Source organism: Haliotis rubra, unplaced genomic scaffold (genome assembly GCF_003918875.1).
Source record: "Haliotis rubra isolate DU_JTF1 unplaced genomic scaffold, ASM391887v1 Scf1304, whole genome shotgun sequence".
Taxonomy (NCBI): Eukaryota; Metazoa; Mollusca; class Gastropoda; order Lepetellida; family Haliotidae; genus Haliotis; species Haliotis rubra.
This window is the reverse complement of record NW_025765231.1, coordinates 153,167-172,350: the sequence shown is the minus strand read 5'-3', so window position 1 is coordinate 172,350 and position 19,184 is coordinate 153,167. Positions and strand designations below refer to the sequence as shown.

The 19,184-nt window shown below is 39.2% G+C and overlaps 2 protein-coding genes across 2 annotated transcripts; both read right to left on the bottom strand.

The window, feature by feature from the left end:
* Positions 1–3,730: 3,730 nt before the first annotated feature.
* On the bottom strand, positions 3,731–7,133 carry LOC124267352 (cytochrome P450 2D27-like). Its single transcript, XM_046702266.1, has 2 exons — positions 6,506–7,133; positions 3,731–5,221 (listed from the first exon to the last, which is right to left on the bottom strand). The coding sequence occupies exons 1-2, from the start codon at positions 6,930–6,932 to the stop codon at positions 5,043–5,045; spliced, it is 606 nt and encodes a 201-aa protein (XP_046558222.1). The 5' UTR covers positions 6,933–7,133; the 3' UTR covers positions 3,731–5,042.
* Positions 7,134–7,684: 551 nt separating this feature from the next.
* Positions 7,685–13,661, bottom strand: LOC124267351 (cytochrome P450 2G1-like). The gene is made up of 2 exons (XM_046702265.1): positions 13,308–13,661; positions 7,685–8,054 (listed from the first exon to the last, which is right to left on the bottom strand). Exons 1-2 carry the CDS (start codon positions 13,642–13,644, stop codon positions 7,792–7,794), a joined length of 600 nt encoding a protein of 199 aa, XP_046558221.1. The 5' UTR covers positions 13,645–13,661; the 3' UTR covers positions 7,685–7,791.
* Positions 13,662–19,184: the final 5,523 nt, after the last annotated feature.

Genomic DNA, 19,184 nt, shown 5'->3' with positions numbered 1-19,184 from the left:
TTCACTGGCCCGACTGGCTAGTGAATTTTCATTTTGTAGATATATAACTTTCCCTGACTTATAACACAGTTTTTAATCATGCAAGATTATGGCCTGATAAAAATGATCATTATATTAGCAGCAAAATTATGAAAGCCGTGTCTACATTCAAATTTCGGGCTGGTAAATTATTTTGTGGGCTAGTATCTCTCAGGCATAGCTAGCCCGACCGGCTAGCAAAATGTGGAAACTATGTCGCACACTGGTACATAAATCCCACATTTCAACGACACCATTATTTTAACCTAAGAATATATATATTATTTTAATTTATGGCTAAATTGTCTAAACTTGCTGACAGCTGAAGGGATGGTGTAAATCCAGGTAAGGTCCATGTACAGCAAATGTACTGTAAGTCACCATGGTCCCTATAGCCCGTTTGGCTCAAAAGCGGACCGATGAGTTGCAATGTAACTCAAAAACTAATACACATATAATACTCAATGAAACGCTGATCATAATCAAAACATCAAACCAACTCTGTGATTTTTTTGCAGAATTTATCCTCTCTTTGCACTCCTCCCTGTTACAAATTGTGAACCGTGTCAATATTTTAATGATAGTTTGTTGAACAACTTTTTTATGTTAAGGACATACATTCTGAAAAAAAACCTCAAAGAGTTAGTCTGATGTTTTGATTATGATCAGCCTTGATCTACGTTCAGTTGTTGGCAGTCTATAGCCTGTTTTGCATGGTATTGTCTGCAGTAACTAAAATAGCTTAGATTTACATACTAGTTTTATATTCGTAACTGTGATATAGTTGTTTTTACTGTCCTTCGTTGACAGGCTTTTTATAATTTACCTATATTTATTATAAAGTTAAACTTGGTTTTAGTCACGAAATGGCTTAAATAGTGCCGATGTGACTTAAAATCCTAACTCACTCACTCTTATATCACACTTTCTTCAAACGGAAGGTGTCACCATGTGCTGTTACACTGTGTGTTGTTGCCAACCTAAGTCGCCAACCTACTGTACAATGAACCATAAAGCAACTACAGTGTTCCATGAATGTAACCCAGTTCTAGCTCAAGAAAACCGACACTGGAAATTTTCACTACTGTTACCTAACCTCACGTTTACGCACCACAACAACTGCAATGAGAAAAGCCCAAATAAAGTAAAACATGATACCGTTCATTGAAGTTTCTTTAGAGCGACTACGGAACAAAACCTTGGTCAAAGTGTCTCTCAAATTGGACATGTGATTCACAGAGCTGCATGTGAAGTGAGTGGACAGAGTGAGTGAGTGAGTGAGTGAATTAAAATTTAAAGTCACATCGGCAATATTTCAGCCATATCGTGACTAAAACAAGTTATAATTGCGTAATAAATCAGGGTAAATTATAAAAAAATGTCAGCGAAGGACAGTAAAACTAAATGGGATATCACAGATATAATAATAAAGTACAGTCTATTTGCGGTGAAAACGTACCGATGAATTTTGCTTTAAACAAAAACGTAAATCAAATATAATGAAATTAAGATTGCGAATCCTCATAATTTTACCTTGCCAATTGAAAATTTAAATCTCAGAACTTTATTCAACTTAGGATAAAAGTTGTTTAACTATCATAGTTTCAAATCGCTTATATTGGTTTGTATTACAAGGGGGTAAGCGCAGTAGTTGGAACAGTGAAACAAATGCACGTGCGGTACGTGATGAGGTATAACTTAGACCAGCCCTCCTTGTTCTCGGTGTTTCATTTAATGTGCATACCCCCTTGTAATACAAATCAAAAATAGCGATTTGAAACTATGATCGTTTGTTAAACAACTTTTATCCTAAGTTGAATAAAATTGTGAGATTTAAATTTTCAATTGGCAATGTGTTAAATTGCTGATTTAGTTTTGAACGGATAGTTAGGAAATTGTCTGTTTCATATAGGTCATACCGACAAATCTTAAGAAAGTATATGCCGGGTGAAGGGTGCAGATTCATAACTGAGTCAAATGTTTTACTGAAGTGTGAGTGTTTGTACTACCTCAAAGTGGGTTATGGCCGGTTAAATCATACTGCAATGCAATGCAATGCAATGCAATAATAAGAACATTTGCAGCCAGGTCCTTTTTATGCTTTGATAGCATGGAGTACAAAATGTAACCATTGCCCCACCTTCCATTCTCATGTATAATGAGGTCCCCTTTCCACTGTGTGTTGTCTGACAGACAATGGTGTCTCTCGGAGTGCTGTAGCCGTTAAGGAACGATGAGTTTTTTTGTAAAACATAATTATGTACTCTGAAGATATCGCCGTATTGTGGTCTGTATCTTAAACGTGATTCGGCGGATCTGACCTCATGTACGAGAAATTCACCATAAGCGGGAGGTGAGGTGGTGAGGGACTAAGCCGGAAGATACAACAAACTACAATATACTGTGAAAACTTGTAACTTTTATTATCTTACCTCACACATAAATGTCGTTTTCTAATTTTGCTGAGCACTCTATTATTTTCAATGTACCTCGCGTTCATTTGGTACTTTGTGTTAGTAATTCTTTATCTCGAATAATATGAAGTACGGAATTGATCGATGTTTTGCGAATGTAAATCGATTAAAGGGAGATAACTCTACATTTTGTTTTCCTGTCGTCTGCTAGATTCTATGTCATCTGGAAATCTAGTATTGAGATGTTCGGTAAGATAAATACGTTGTTCACTGGTCCCTCGGCGTCCATGGGTTGATGTACCCTCTATGTTTGTTAAGGGAACATAAACAAAGAGGGCACAACAAATCTTGTCCCAGTGAACAATTAATATTGTACCGGTTTGGTAACTTGAATAAGTAGTCAAATAGTTTCACGGTTATAAAAAGCTTACCTGGATGATAAGTAAAATTTTTGAAGTTGCTAACAGTATTGCTACTCAAAAATTGTATATACTCTGGATATGAACAAGTATTGGAGTTACTTCTTGCTCCCCCTTCATTATATATATTCAAGCCTGGGTCATTGATCTGTCCGTTCTTGTGGTGCTCCTTCAGGACCATCTTGTGTTTCTCTGGTTTAACAGTTGGGTCAATGTGGATACTCTGGTAGGTTGAGGTGTCACCCGTGGTCTTGTTCACCAGTTGGAGGAAAACGAGTGTGTCCAGAAAGACCACAGCTTTGCCCTTGTCAGCTTCAGTGTGGTCAGGGGTTGTCATGTTGAAATATGTTGTTTGCTTGTTGCACGATTGGAATGACGTGGGGCCGAAGGATTTCATATGTGTAATGCTGTGTCCTTAAGTTGCCCTGAACATGTACCACGTCTGTTTTACCAGTATTGGAGATGGCGCTTTACATCATTATGCTTCCGACACTAAACCTTTCCACTTCCAAGCATAAAGTCCCCCAACAGCATCTGTAAAAACGACGCCTTAAGTTTGTATGGAGAAGCACAAGACGTTACTCGGCACTATACCGACACTTCTCCATCGCGGATGTGACCATACACGTCGCAGGCGTCATACTATATTTACACTGAGATAGTATATTTATATTGTGCTTTCACTCTGTATCATTCACCTGAATGGGGAATAAGAAATAACTCCAAAAATTCGTTAAATAGAGAATATGATATCAAAATATTTGACGCAAGGTCAACATTTCTAAATCCCCTTTATAGAACAAATATGAAACAAGCACCTAATTATTCGAAAGTTCTTCTAATCTAAATCAAATACTATTACAGAACATTCTTGAAACGCAAGGCATATATATTTATGTTAGACAAAAAGTCAAAAACCTGAAACAACCATTGCCATAGCCTTGTCTTATTGTTTAACAACACACAGACCGTCTGGAAAATCCGAAGTATACACACCCACAATACTATGCCATCATAAGGGGTACTAAACGTGAACCCAATATATGCGGCATGTTCTCAGCGGAAAAAGTACATTTTGAGATTTAAGAGCATAGCAGTACATTTTGAGCAGAAATGAATGAACAGTGGCCATGTTTTGACCATATAATAGTGCAGATTTGACTATATTAAAACATCATCTTCTAAAATCCAGATGTTATGTGTGAACACGCATGTGAAGTTTCATTTGCACTGTTCTAGTGGTGTCTGAAGATGAGTTTTATAGTGTGAGCAAATAGTACTACATGTTGGGCGAATTCAAGATCATCGTAAAACTGTCTATACAAAAGATTATCAAAATTTATTGTAGTGCAAGAAAGGTACAGATGTTTTTAGCCTCACTGCTAAATATACATATGCCAAATTATTCTTTGAAAATAATGATTACGTAATTACAATAAATTTATGTTTTCAGTGTGGTGCAAAGGTTCGTCGGAATCTAAATTCAAATGTTGAAATGTATATTTTGAAAACAAAATGTCCATAAAATAGCATTTTAAATGTAGTTGACAATTGAGGTGACTGTGATAATCAGATGCAGTATTAATCAGGTGTCCTCTATGGTACGTTTCAGTTTCATTCCTCCAGTTCTTTCTGAGATGTTTGATGACTGACGACAGACAAAACAGGCCATGACGCTGACTTGATTTTTTGAGCGGCAGAAGCTAACTTGACAAAACACTTGGGAATACGAATGTTAAATAGGAATTATTGAGAATCTCATGACCTAGAACTACCACGCTAGGGTATTGCTTGAGATGACATTCGGTCTGTAACAATGTTTTCCTGTTTAAACTTGAAAATGAGGCCTATGTCACATTATCAAGCAAATAATTGACATAATGGAATCTGGGATGAAACCTCGCAACAATGTCTGTTGATTTTCCACGATGATTTGTCCAACAAACAGGTCTATAGGGGGACTGGAGTATTTGCGGGCTAGGCACCCGCGTTCTATGTATAGTTACTGTGTATAGTTCTGGTACAGTTCTGGTTGCCTGATAACATTAATAGCGTTTCATAAATCATTGAAGCGTACAGGATATTTGTCGAAATTATATATCAATAAAGCAAGAACAGGCTGAAATATACATCGCATTGGCACGCGTTGGTGTTGGTTGCAAAACACCAATCCCTCGCTCACACAAACCAATTATATCCTTGGAACTGCTTTAATGACGAATGGTTTTGGGGAATGAGTTAAACCGATAACTCCATCCAAGGAAGGCATCTGACCATCCACGGGGACAAACTTGGACCTCTGGATCATGGTGGTCAGGAAGAGGAACAACTCCATCCGGGCCATCGACTCACCCAGACACACTCTTCGACCTGAAACATTTCACATCTTTGAATTTCAACTCTTACTTCAGGTCTCTCTTTCATGCCTTCAGGCAATTAAAAATATATTTTGCAAACATCCACATTTAATTCAAATTGTTGAATTATATAATGATCTTGCTACTGGCCAATACGACATCGTCTCTTGTTGGTTACCCAGCCACGTTGGCATTTCTGGGAACACAGTGGCCGATCTTGCTGCCAAGTCAGCATTACACAAATCTGTGACACCACTTCTTCTTCCATACTCTGATTATACAGCCGTCATCAGATCTTATATCCGTGATCTAATGCAGAAGAAGTGGGACACTCAAGTAGGTATAAATAAATTACATGCAATAAAACCTTACATTGGTTACACCTATTTGGGTTGTTAGTCCAGATATGAAGAGGTCATCATACGACGATGTCGTATTGGCCACACAAGATATACTCATGAATACTTATTGATAGGTGAGGATCCTCCGTTTTGCATCCCTTGACTGTGTTGAATATTCCCTCACAAGGGATAACTATTTCTGAAGGATCATTTTAATAATGTCAGATCTCATTTAATTATTGCATTTTTAAAAGAATTAGATTAATTTTGTTAAATGATTTGTAAATAGACAAATGGTATTTTAAACATGGTAATATAAATTAGCAACTGCGATTGTTAATGGCTGTATCCTCGAAGGGGGTTAAAGTATCGTAAAAATATTGTCCTCCGGAGAGGGTACGTAAGTCCCAAAACTTCCAAAGTTAAATTTAAGCTTACCAGATTTTTAAACGTAGTATATTTGTTCTTTTAAAGTTCGGCTAAACGTTTCCTACAATCGCCAGCGGCTGAAGGAATGGTGTAAATCCAACTAAGGTCAATGCAGGTAGCAATCGCACTGTAAGTCCCCATGGACCCTAGTATGTTGATCTACCTGCAGTTGTTGGCGTTCAATTTTAGATTTAATCACTAGTTTTTAAGTATATATCTGTGATAGTCTAGTTGGTTTTACTGTACTTTGTCGACAGCTATTTAAATTCATTACCTTGTTTTTATCGCCATGTGGCTGTAATATTACCGATGCGATGTAAAGTTTTTACTCACTCACTCACTCTTACTTCAGGTTCAGTGTTCAGGAAATACCAAAACTGTGTCCCAGTCTATCATATATAACTAGATCGACTTTCGATATGATGCACAATTCGCTGATATTGTATATATATTTAAAATTGTGAAAATAACAAGTAGGTTATAACTCGTTAATGTATACACGATATTGGAGGCTGTGTTGAACTCACCCAGAGAGAAGGGAATGAACTCTTCTTTCTTTATAACCTTGCCATTGTCGTCAAGGAAACGGTCAGGCCGGAAGTTGTCTGGGTCACCCCACACATCCGGGTCTTGTAAGACCGAATCAAGCATCACTATGACTGTGGCCTCTTTTGGGAACGTGTATCCCCTGAACTGGACATCGTGGGAAACGGCGTGTGGGAGAGAAGCTGGCCCGATATCAGCTCGTCTCAACACTTCCAAAATGGTTGCCTCCACGTTGGGTAGGCTGCTCTTGTCTTTCATGGAGGGTCGTCTCCTCTGGCCGATATGTTCCTGGATCTCTCGGAAACACTTTTCCTGTACTTCCGGATTGTGGAGTAAGTAGACCAATGTCCATCGAATTGTAGTGGCAGTAGTTTCTGTCCCGGCTATGAATAGGTCCGCAACAACCATGGCCAGGTTCTCCACTGAAACAAAACATCAACCGAGTAAACAAATTATTGAGTAGTTAAGATGTCACAAATATATGTGTTGAGTTGTTCCCCTTCCTGAACAAGGATCTGTTGATTGGGGTCGGATTATTTTGTGATTGCCTCGAAACCTAAACAGACACAGTTATATTACTGAGCACGTCACAGTGTAATAACAAAGAGGTGAGGTGAGGTGAAATTGGGTTTAACGACTCGCTGGAGAATATTTCGCTCATATGACGACGTGCATGCGTGTATATGTATGTGGGGCTGCTTGTACTAGCCCAGATTTAAGCTGGTTTTATAGTGCTAGCTCACTGAGATACCATGCCGCAGTGAAGCATGAATACCCCACTCAGACACATTATACTGACTCCGAGCCGACCAGTCCTTGTTGTACCCATTAATGGGACCAACAAGTACCATATTTTAACGTCTTTTGGTATGACGCGGTCGGGGATCGAACCCGCAACCTTCCGCTCTCCGAGCGGACGCTCTAACCACTACACCACGGAGGCAGTCTACTAACAAAGAAAAAGAAGTTACTAAATGAACTGTCAGGCATCATTAGGCAACAATTATTACTTAATTCCATTAATGCTTACAATCTATGCGAAGACGCATTTCCTTAATATAGGCGTGGGTAAAGTCGCCCACATTGTCATCGTCTTGTTTCTGCAAGCGCTCTTTTATCATAGGGCCTATAAGAAGCGAAATGATGGTATCCATATTCTGCACAGACTTCTTAAATTTGAACAGATCCCCTGGCAGAAAACGCACAGCAGGCAGCACATTCATCACTCCAGCTGAACCCAGATTTGCCATAATTTCTTCCATAGCTGTTAAAAATTTAATAAAAATTGGGTCTGTATATTCAAATCGCTTTCCGAAAATAATAGAGCAGATGACATTGGATACTGCGTTATGCACCAGACGTGTGCAGTCAAACCCTTGACTTCGTTCTGTCTCAAAGGCCTCGATAAACTGTGAGATTTCAGCTGTATTTTGTCCTCCATGATGTTCCTGCCTGCTCCGAACTCCCTCAGAGTGTTGAGGGTGAAGCGTCTTTGTTCGGGCCACAGATCACCAGAGGTCCCGGCCACACCTGTGCAACCAACGTGAAAAAGACAAGTATCAATAGGAAAACACTACCCAAAAGGTTTGGCATACTTTGGAACAGAGCCTTGTTCTCATGATTCCGTGGATTCCGATTTCGACGGATTTCTATTAAGTTCTGAATGGATAATGATACAGCCTAGCTTTTCTAGAATGCTCGAGAACTGTGTAAGAGCTTTATTAAGTCTGGTTGTTGTGTTGTGTGACACAGAATCACACGGACTTATCACATCACTGGAGTTATACACATCTGTCTGCCGTCGTCAAGTCTGTCTGTCAACATTTAAAGACCGTGCTTTTCTACTCAACTACTGTCATTGTAAACAACCTTCAATCAGTATATCTGTTCTCACCGTGAATGTCAAGACTCTGGTGAGTTAATATTTTATATTTGTGACCCAATATTTTAGATTTGTGACTCAATTGCATTATACTAGATATCTGTATTGTCATTCATTGTAGTTTGCTCATTGTTTGTTCAATATATTATTGAATATTTTAGACTCCTGTTTTGCTGGTTCAAAGGGGACTCCTGTACCTGTTGTCACGGCAAATTATTAACCGTAACAATAGTTCCTCCTCACATTCACGAGAACGGTCGCAAATTGAGCCACTGTGACTCAATTGGCCAATATGATTCAGTGGAATTGCAGAGGATTGAAGAATAACTTCAATGAAAGACAATTACTCATTCAAGATTATATCTCCAAGATAAATGCAGATACCACTAACGTTAGACGGTACAGTGATTATCATTCCTTTCCCTTCCAGGAGTTAAAGTCTCCCTAGTAGGGTGATCTACCTTCAGTTGCTGGTAATCTATAGCCCGTTTATATATTGTACCGTTAAAGGTAGAAATGGTGTTTTATGATTACATGATAGTTTTAAGTGTACATCTGTGACAATAGTTATTGTACTGTCCTTCGCAGACAGGTAAGTATATACGTTCGTTTCTATTTCATGTATACATTTATAAATTTACAACTTTAATGGTCATGATATGGATGAAATACTGCCGATGTGACTTAAAATTTTAACTCACTCTCTCACTCCAGGAGATAAAGCAACTGGAGGTGCTTTTGTTTTGGTACACCAGAGCATCATACATAGCCTTATCACTCTAAATACTGAAAGTGTCATCATGGGCGATCAGAACGGACACAACCCGCTTTGGGGGAAGTGTCCATACTAATAATAATAGTAAAATCCTCGAGGAATTTATTTCAGATAAAAACCTGTGTAGATTATACACCTCCAGATCTACATCCAGCTACTGGACCATATTTCAGCCTCGATTTGATGCTCACCGATTCAACCTATTATAATGAATTTGAATGGATGGTCGGTCTATGATGACCTATGTGGGAGTGATCACTTCCCCACTATTCTTTCAGCCATAAACCCCAGTGTATTTCTGAATGTTTCTGATCCTATTCAAGTTTTGTTCTGATGAATTTAATATGATTGCTGAAGATAGTATTCCTAGGTCCTCTACGGTTCCACATATTCGCAAGGCATGGTTTAACATTGATTGCAATCAAGCTAGAAAGTGTATCAGTGATACTTGTAGTCTTTATCAGACGCTCTGGCAATCAAAATGTGTTCCTTTATCTGGTGCTTGTGTTCAGAAAATTGTGTTTATAGTGAAACGTTTACTTTTCAACATTTATAAATAGTTTGTAGTCTCAGATAGGTGCATGTTTAAATTTTCTTGTCTAACTCCTTTGTGTCTGAAATTGAGTCTTAAAATGAAATAGAAGAATGGTCTATATTCTATTATTTGAAAAAAGCTATACAATGCACAATGGTTACTCACATATACTGTGATTCAATTTGACGGTAAAAGAATATTTTAAAGATTACAGATCTCATTTTCTTTTCTTTCACAATATATTGCAATACGTATTGCGGTACAGAAGAGAGTATCGCAATATATCGCAGTACGAAATTTGGGCAATACACAGCCCTACAAGCTATACTCATGATTATCTGTTAAAAGATGAGGATCCTCTTTTCTGTGTCCCTTGTGATGAGAGAATCACAGTCAAGCATGTTCTGCTTGACTGTTTTGCTTTTTCCGTTACAAGGGATAAATATTTCTTTGTTGAGTGAGTGAGTAAGTGGGTTGAGTTTTACGCCGCACTCAGCAATATTCCAGCTATATGGCGGCGGCCTGTAAATTATCGAGTCTGGACCAGACAATCCAGTCATCAACAGCATGAGCATCGATCTGCGTAATTGGGAACCGATGACATGTGTCAACCAAGTCAGCGAGCCTGACCACCCGATCCCGTTAGTCGCCTCTTCCGACAAGCATAGTCGCCTTGTGTGGCAAGCATGGGTTGCTGAAGACCTATTCTACCCCGGATCTTCACGGGTCATTTCAGTGAAACTGTTAAGGATCTTTTATTTATGTTAATTACGTTTTATTATCGAATTTTTAAAAAATTGAATTGACTGATCAATTTGGAGTCATATGTTTTGTAGCTAGATGTATTTTTTATAAGTTTGTGACTGGATCCTCAAAGTATTGTAAAATTATTGTCCTCCTGAGAGGATAGGTAAGTCTCAAAACATTCAAAGCCAATTTATTCTATCCATTCTTCTTAATCGCAGAATATGTGTGTTTTTAATGTATGGCTAGATTTGACTAAATTGCTAACAGCTGAAGGGAAGATGTAAATCCAGCTTAGGTCCATGCTGGAAGCAAAAGTACTACGAGTCCCTTGGTCCTCAATGTGGTGATCTACCTTCAGTTCTATAGCCTGTTTTTATATTGCCTTGTCATATTGTTACGAGTGAAGGTGCGATAAAGGGGTATATGACACCAATCCACTCGCACAATGAAAATGGATCACACAACAATCTGACTAATTCAGGAAGATTTCTTAATACTATCCTAACAGAAGGCTGATATAAGATAACGATTTACAAGTGTGGTAAGTGAAGTATTGTCTTAGCAATAATATTATTCATTTTTAAATCCTTCCAAAACTGTGTACACCATGATTTCCCAGTTTCTCATTTTTCATATTTGTCACAGTCCCGACGTGGGTGCAAGTTTGTGAATTCACAGTTGAACATTCACATCATGGGTACAAATCACCTCGCAAAAAGTCCAGTCCTCAAGAAACTTCCCAACCAGCTCAGAGTCACCGAGCTTTTCCCCCTACAAGCTGGCTGGCCACATTCCATTAACTGACCAAAGCTGAATTCATCAAACCCCAAGCTGTACCACTAGTTACTCAAGCGAAGGCCCCTCACCCCAAGCTAAATCTAATTACACCAAGTATACTCATCACTATCTAAAACTGTACATTTTATTTGCAAAATATGTTTCATCACCCATAACAATATATAGTTAAAATGTTTCAGATTTATTTACTAGTTTCAAGTTTATATATGTGATAATCTAGTCGTTTTACTGTCCGTCGTGGACTGGATTTTAAAATTTACTTTTAATCACTATAACTATTACTTGATTTAGTCACGATATGGCTGAAATACTGCCATCGTGACTTAAAATCTTAACTCACTCACTCACTCAAAGGTTTGGAACAGGGTGCAAAGATTCCAAATCTACTGTTCATCATCTGAAGGACGGTGATAATTTATTTGCTAATGAAACTGACATTGCCAATACACTTGGTGGAACTCTCGCCAAGCATTCATCTTCATCAACTTATGTCCCTGAGTTTCAGAAACAACAGGAGAAGAAAAGAATAAATTTTAATTCGGGAAATGGTGAAGATAAAAATGAATTATTTTCACTACATGAGCTCATGATACAGCATCAGGGAATGATAATATCCATCCAACACCAGAAGCATTTGCCCAAATCATGTCTGGAAACGCTGCTATATATATTTGATACAATATGGACTTCACGGAATTTCCCGCCCGTGAAGGGCCGGGTTAGAGTCGACAAACGGGATTGGGTGGTCAGGCTCGCTGACTTGGTTGACCCATGTCATCGGTTCCCAATTGCGCAGATCGATGCTCATCCTGTTGATCACTGGATTGTCTGGTCCAAACTTGATTATTTACAAACCGCCGCCATATAGATGGAATATTGCTGAGTGTGGCGTAAAACTAAACTCATTTGCTCGCTCACTCACTCACTCACTCACTCAGGGAATTTCCTAACTTCATGGCGTAATGCCATTTTAGTTCCTATACCAAAGCCTGGCCGGGATCATAGTGATCCATCTAATTACAGACCCAGTTCATAAACAAGTTGTGTCTATAAAATCATGGAACGAATGGTAAATATTGGTATCTGGAAACCAATAACTTAATTACTAATATACAATGTGATTTCCGGAAATAATCGTAGTGCGATTAGAATTATTTTGTACGATAAGAATCCTTTGTCAAAAATGCTATTGCATAATGCTATAGTATCGATTTTCGTCGATCTGCAGAAAGCTTATGATACTATGTGGGAGCACGGCATTTTGAAGGATTTACATGATTTTGAGTTTGAAAAAGAAAGATGCTTATGTTTTGTAGATGTAGATGGTGAATTTTAATGATTCCTAGTTTAGATTAGTAACTGAGATTGCTAGTGGTTGTATCCTCAAGGTGTGTTAAAGTTTGGTAAAGTTATAGTCCTCCTGAGAGTGTCCCGACACATTCAAAGGAATTTAAACAAACCAGATTTTTTAGACGTATTATTTTAGTCAATGTAATTATGGCTAAATTTGACTACAATCGCCATCTGTTGAAGGGCTATTATATATCCGGCTTGGGTCCATGCATGTAGCAAAAGTACTGTAAACGAGTGTTTTTTATTGTACTGTTGTCTTTAGTGATATCCTTCTATGATAGCATGCAAGTTAAGAGCTGTGATACTTTGGTAATTTTGCTGTCCTTCAGTTACAGTTTTTTTACGTTCTAAATTGATTGCTATTAATATTCATATATAAATTGTTATCGTCACGTTATGGCAGAAATATTGCCGATGTGACTCTAAATATCAACCCCGTCACTCACTCACTACTGCAGTCTGCGTTCTGCTGTTTATTTTGTTGACAGTTACATAGACAGATTCTTTAATACAAATGCATAAAATCGGTGATTTACAATGTGATTAAGTTGTCTGACAAAACATCCACTTGCACAGTTCGAGATCGATTGGGTCATTGGATGAAGAGATATTTACAAAAAAAACGGGTCCACATGCATTTCATGCCAAACTATAGCTCAATCTGAAGGTCTTTAAAGATTGTCTGTGACCTACCTTTCCCTTTTGAAATGAAGTCAGTTAACGTTGTGTGTGGCCTGTGAGAAAAAACGTCGGCTCTCTTGACAATGGCGTCTCTCAGAGTGCTGTAGCCGTTAAGGACTATGACTGGTGTGTTGAACATGTAAACACTGAAGATGTCGCCATATTGTTGCCTGAGTTTCCTAAACGTGATCCGGGGATCGGAGCCCATGGAGAGTACATTCCCCACAAACGGGAGGAGAGGGGGACCGGGAGGGAGCCCAGAGGGCCGCCGCGTTAACAGCCATAACAAAACTAGCACAGCCACACACAGCAACAATGTTGTAGGACTGAAGGTGAATATGTCCACCATTGTCTGCTACTGTCCCTTTCTCGCAGCGTATGTCTTCCAAACTGAAGCTTTCAAGGTCTGTTTACGACTGTATATATGTATAATCTTATGCAACCGCATGTGCTATTTCAGACAGGAGAACTGCAAAACACGTATCGCCGAATTCAGAGTGAGCAAACATGACGTTATTCTCTGTAATGTGAGCTCGGTACGCCCTTCTGATTATTTCCAAGTGTTGATTTTTAAACCTCAATCTGTCAATCTTTATTCGAAGACACCGGTTTGCAGCACGTTTATCATTTCGATCAGACAATAGTCAACTGAAAGAATATCATGCATGCATGCGATATCATGCACGGGTGCCTGTTCACTAATTGTTACGAGGGAGGAGTACAGGGAAAGGGACAACCAGGTGTTCGAGAAGCACGTTCACAGACAAAGTTATTTATTCATAACCTGTGCTGTGCCGTCTCCATCCGTTCTCGAACCCCTGGCTGGCCCTTTCTCTGCCCTCCTCCCTCGTAACAAACAGTGAACTGTGTCAATATTTTAATGATAGTTTGCTAAACAACTTTTTTATTTTTGGGACAAACATTCTGCAAAAACTCACAGAGTGGGTATGATGTTTTGATTATTATCAGCGTTTCATTGAGTATTTTATGTTTACTAGTTTTCGAGTTAGATTGCAATTCATCGGTCAAACGGACTATATGTTGGCAGTAGTTAACGTTTGTTTGCTTGAACCCAAGGAGTGTCTTTTGAACAAGTATGTCGGCTTATTGCAAACGAGAAGGCTAAGCTTGTGTTACAAGCAGACTATGTCCAATATATGTTGTCATAAGGTGTACATTGCACCAGAGTATACCCAGTCACTGTTGCAACATAATATTTCACCAGACCGTTTGTAGAGACCGGTCTCTCGGGGCCATTTCTTCATGACGAATGTCTCCAGGTGTTTATTTATACAATGGATGGGTCTCTTGGACGCTGAAGCTATATTTACAGAAGGTAGGTCTCCAGGAGACTTACCTCCTAAAGACCAACTTTGTGTAGGAACAGCCTATGAGAAACCTAGCTCCTGTAAAAAAAACGTTTGCAGTCCATTCAGACTCTTGACTTCAGTATCTAGCGTGACCACCACGAGCGGCAATAACTGCAGCACAGCTTCTATGCATGGAGCGCACCAATCGATTGATGAAGGCCACTGGCACCTGGAACCACACTCTGAGAAAGTCATGGCGCAATAAATCGGCTGTGTTCGGCCTTGGTATGACATTATTCAGTCTCCTTTGAATTTCATCCCAAAAATGTTCAATTGGGTTTAAGTCAGAACTAAAGGCTGGCCACTGCATAATGTGGACAAGGTTTTGCTGCAGGAAGGCCCATGTAGCTCTGGCAGTATGGGCCTGGGCATTATCATGCTGGGAAATGCTGTTCCGGTGACATGCGAAATGTGGTATGATGTGGGGTCTGAGAGCTTGGTCGATGTAGCGCACTGCTGTAATGCCGACTCTTCTCCCTGGCCCAAGGTTCTGGAACACCACAGGACCCACTCTCTGGTTCATACCCCATACCATGATGCTTGCACCTCCCCATAAGTCTCTTTCCATAACACATTGTCTATGTAACGCTGGGCACGGCGTCGACATATTCTTGTTCTGCCATCAGAACAGTTCTCCATTGCCTGTATCGCCAGTTTTGGTCTTGTAGGGCAAACTGTAGACGTTCACGCCGATGACGAGGGGTGAGGATAGGTCCACGGTAAGATCTACGGCAATGGAGGTTCCCACTGTTAAGACGTCGGCGTGCTGTATCAGTACTAATTGGTCTTCCGTGTGTCTGGCGTGCTGTTTCGGATGCCTGCATGAAGGGATTCTGTACATGCTGTCGCACAACATGGTTATAGCGCTATGCGCGAGAATTGCTCAAAAGCGAGCGTGCTTTGCACGCCTGGCTGCGCCCGGTAAACTGCATTCTAGACTGACGGGGCAACATGCATCTGGGCAAGCTGCACCATCCTAAATCAAACCCACTCAGGGCCACCCAAATCAGTCTCTGCCTTTCGGTATTCACCAGATGATTTTGTGGGACAACAATTGGTGCACAGGTTCTGCCAAGAACAAATTGAGTCCTGCTGGAAGGGACTTGCACATTTGTTCCTTTGTGACACCACCACTACAGCTGCAATTAGGGTCATTAAGCAGATTCCTGTAGTAGGTCTAATCAAAGATGATGTTCTTCTGAGACTGGACTTTTTTGGTCACATCTGGAACTTAGAGTTGCTGAGGATACCACTGAAATGACTCTTTGCCATTCTCAGAAGGTACAGCAGGTTTTAAGGATCCCGGTGTCACAGTAAATTAGTGAAACAACTCTCAGATTACACAATAGAGCTACGTTTAACTAACCCTGATCTCCTGATGCCAAGAACTTACCAAACTGGGATGTGAACACACATCAGATAATCAAGTGGAACTACATCCTCGTCAAGTTTTAGGGTGCCATGGAAATTGATCGTGTCGAATCACCCTTGGACCATCCCACATCAGTTAACTGACTGAGTATGGTTTTACGCTGTTTTTAGCAATATTCCAGCAATATCACGGCGGGGGGGGACACCAGAAATGGGCTTCACAAGTTGTACCCATGTGGGCACACCAGTTAAAGCTGGCGATCAACCCAACGTCCCATCTCACCTGTCGAGTCTGTTTTAACAGTCATCCAAATTGATTAAGGATGAGGAGGTGAATCAGTTGGCGGCATGATTACTTACTGACTATCAGGATGTATTTGTTAAAGATGACTTTATAGCACTTGAACACTCCAAATGTACTGGAAATGCTAAACCAATTAAACAACATATGTGACTGACACCACATGGAATTGTAAAAGATGAAGAAACTCATGTTTAGAAATGTTCAACCATCTGTGTAAGAGTGGGCTGCATCCTCTGTGTTAATACACAAATATGATAACAGAGTACATTGGTGCAAATTCAGCATATTGGAAATTTAAAATCTCAGCAAAAGACATGGAAAAAACAGCTTTCATCGCCACGAATACACAATACCATTTAGAAAGTGGCCAAATGGTCCCAAATATAACATATGTTCATCACCAATTATGGTGTTTTTTAACATGCCAAATCGTTAGTGACAATTTTTACACAACCCGTTTGAAACTGCACATTGACATGTTGGTACAGTTATATTTGTCACACCATACCAACCTTGTGAATATAATGCAAATGTAAAGGCTTTGATTAGTTTCGCTTTATATGGGAAAGGACATATAATTTCACACACCTGTTTTTACAGATTACACTAAACGGAATTGGTTTCTGGGGATATTCTGACTGGATGTTCTTTTGCACCGACGATATGTAGGATTGCACGGTATTTCCGGTATATCGCAATACGCTTTTCAAAAGATACGTATTGCAATATTTTTCTGAGAACCGGCACTTTAATGGTTTTATGGTTTATGGCACTTTATGGTTTAAATTAAAAACTACACAGACTTTCATTCACAAATGATTTCCTTCGTTATTCAATGACAAAACGGCACACTGTAATGCTATAAATTGTATAAAAACGAAAACAGAATCCTTGACTATGCAACCTAATTTTGAGATTGCTTTTTTTATCAGAACCATAACATATATGTTTAGGGACTTATAATGTAGAAAATAGGATTGACATGCAAAATTAGTGTCACTCACTGTCAAACAAGTTCCCAATATATTGCAATACAGGTACCTGAATCGCAATATATTGAAATACAGTTTATTTGCCAATACACAGCCCTAAAGATTTGTATCGGTTTTATTTCAGTGGCGAAGACAGGTAAATATAAATACTGGCCACCTAAAGAGTGAGTGAGTGAGTTGAATTTTACGCCGCACTCAGCAATATTCCAGCTATATGGCGGCTGTCTGTAAATAGAGTCTGGACCAGACAAGGCAGTGATCAACTGCAGGAGCATCGATGTGCGCAATTGGGAACCGGTGACATGTGTCAACCAAGTCAGCGAGCCTGACCACCCGATCCTGTTAGTCGCCTCTTACAAGCATGTGTTACTGAAGACCAACCCGGACGACCACCTAAAGAAAACACGGCTTTTTATTATCTGTAAACTACAAATCAAGGAGCTGCAAGAACTGGAACTTTTGAGTCCACCCACTTCTTTTTCATCGTCAAGAAACTGGATGAATTATACAGTGTTCATTGTTTTGTTTCCTGATTAGAAACCTTTTAAAGTTATATAACAGGTCAGTTCTTTATGCTGGACAAAACAGCTTGTAAACAATACCAGTAAGCTTCGGTCCTATCGTCATTTTAGATCCAATTATGGCACTGAAACGTACATGTACGTAACTGAGACAATGCCTAAACGCTACATAGTGCATTAGCTATATTTAGATGCGGTGTTGCCCAAGTTCGGCTCGGCAAAGCACAGCCCTACATGTATGTCGACACATAACTGTGTGGAGGATGAATTATACGTCTTAATCAACTGTCCTGTGTATTCGGATCTGCGTTTAAACCTTGAATGTTTGGCTGGTTTTACAAATACTCATTTGTCACATTTACCTGCTAAAATTGCTAATAGCTGAAGGGATGGTGTAAATCCAGCTGGGGTCCATGCAGGAAGCAAATGTACTGCAAGTCCCCATGGTCCCAAGTATGGTGATCTACCTTCACTTGTTAGCAATCTATAGCTTGGTTTTATATTGTATTGTTCACTTTATATATATGTCGTTTTTATGATAACATGCTAGTTTAACTTAAATATCTGTGATACACTGGTAGTTTTGACGTTCATTTTTCTCAAATACAATAATTAATTGGTCTCGTCACGATATGGCTGAAATATTGCCGATGTGACAATAAATATTAACTCACTCCACTAACGCTCAAATTTAATCAGATGTATAGACATTCAGCTTTTTAATGTCAAATGAAGATATGTTGCCAAAACCATTATTATATTCTATCTCGACGTCGAGCTTTATTGTATCAGTGATGGAATTTTAGATACTCTTTGCCTTACGTTTATATCTGGTGTTAATGTACGTGCATATTTAAAGGCACTATATCACATCACATTCAAAATAAATAATGCATTTCTCTCAATAATACCAGCTATCAGCTCTCAGGGAAGCTACAATTTAAGTTATTGCAAAACATAGCGTATTTAGATTACAATATTAAATCATAAAGTTCGAATAAATTAATGTAGCATTAAATTGACTCTCGCGCCCTCTACCGGCCGAACATACTTTCTACTTTCATGTTAAGAAAGGTATTGTTTTAAATTGTATCTTCCATAGTCTCCAATAATTTTACAGGGGAATGTGTGCAACCGGGGATTTCACGTAATCCCTAAAAGAGTCAGGGGGTTTCGTGAAATCACTGTGACCCCCAGGGATTTCATGCATTCTCTAAGTTTTCAAGGGATTTGATTAAATTACTGACTTTCATGGTGTTCCATTACACATATTCCCTGTTAAGATATCAGTAAATGTGTGAAATTAATGTTTGTAGCTTAAACCTTTGACA

Excerpts from the sequence above, each read along its gene's own strand:
- LOC124267352 (XM_046702266.1), bottom strand. The coding sequence starts at position 6,932 with ATGGTTGTTGCGGACCTATTCATAGCCGGGACAGAAACTACTGCCACT. Across the intron at positions 5,222-6,505 it reads GTTCATTCCCTTCTCTCTGG|GTCGAAGAGTGTGTCTGGGT; the intron begins GTGAGTTCAACA and ends GAAATGTTTCAG.
- LOC124267351 (XM_046702265.1), bottom strand. The coding sequence starts at position 13,644 with ATGGTGGACATATTCACCTTCAGTCCTACAACATTGTTGCTGTGTGTG. Across the intron at positions 8,055-13,307 it reads CTTCATTTCAAAAGGGAAAG|GTGTGGCCGGGACCTCTGGT; the intron begins GTAGGTCACAGA and ends TTGGTTGCACAG.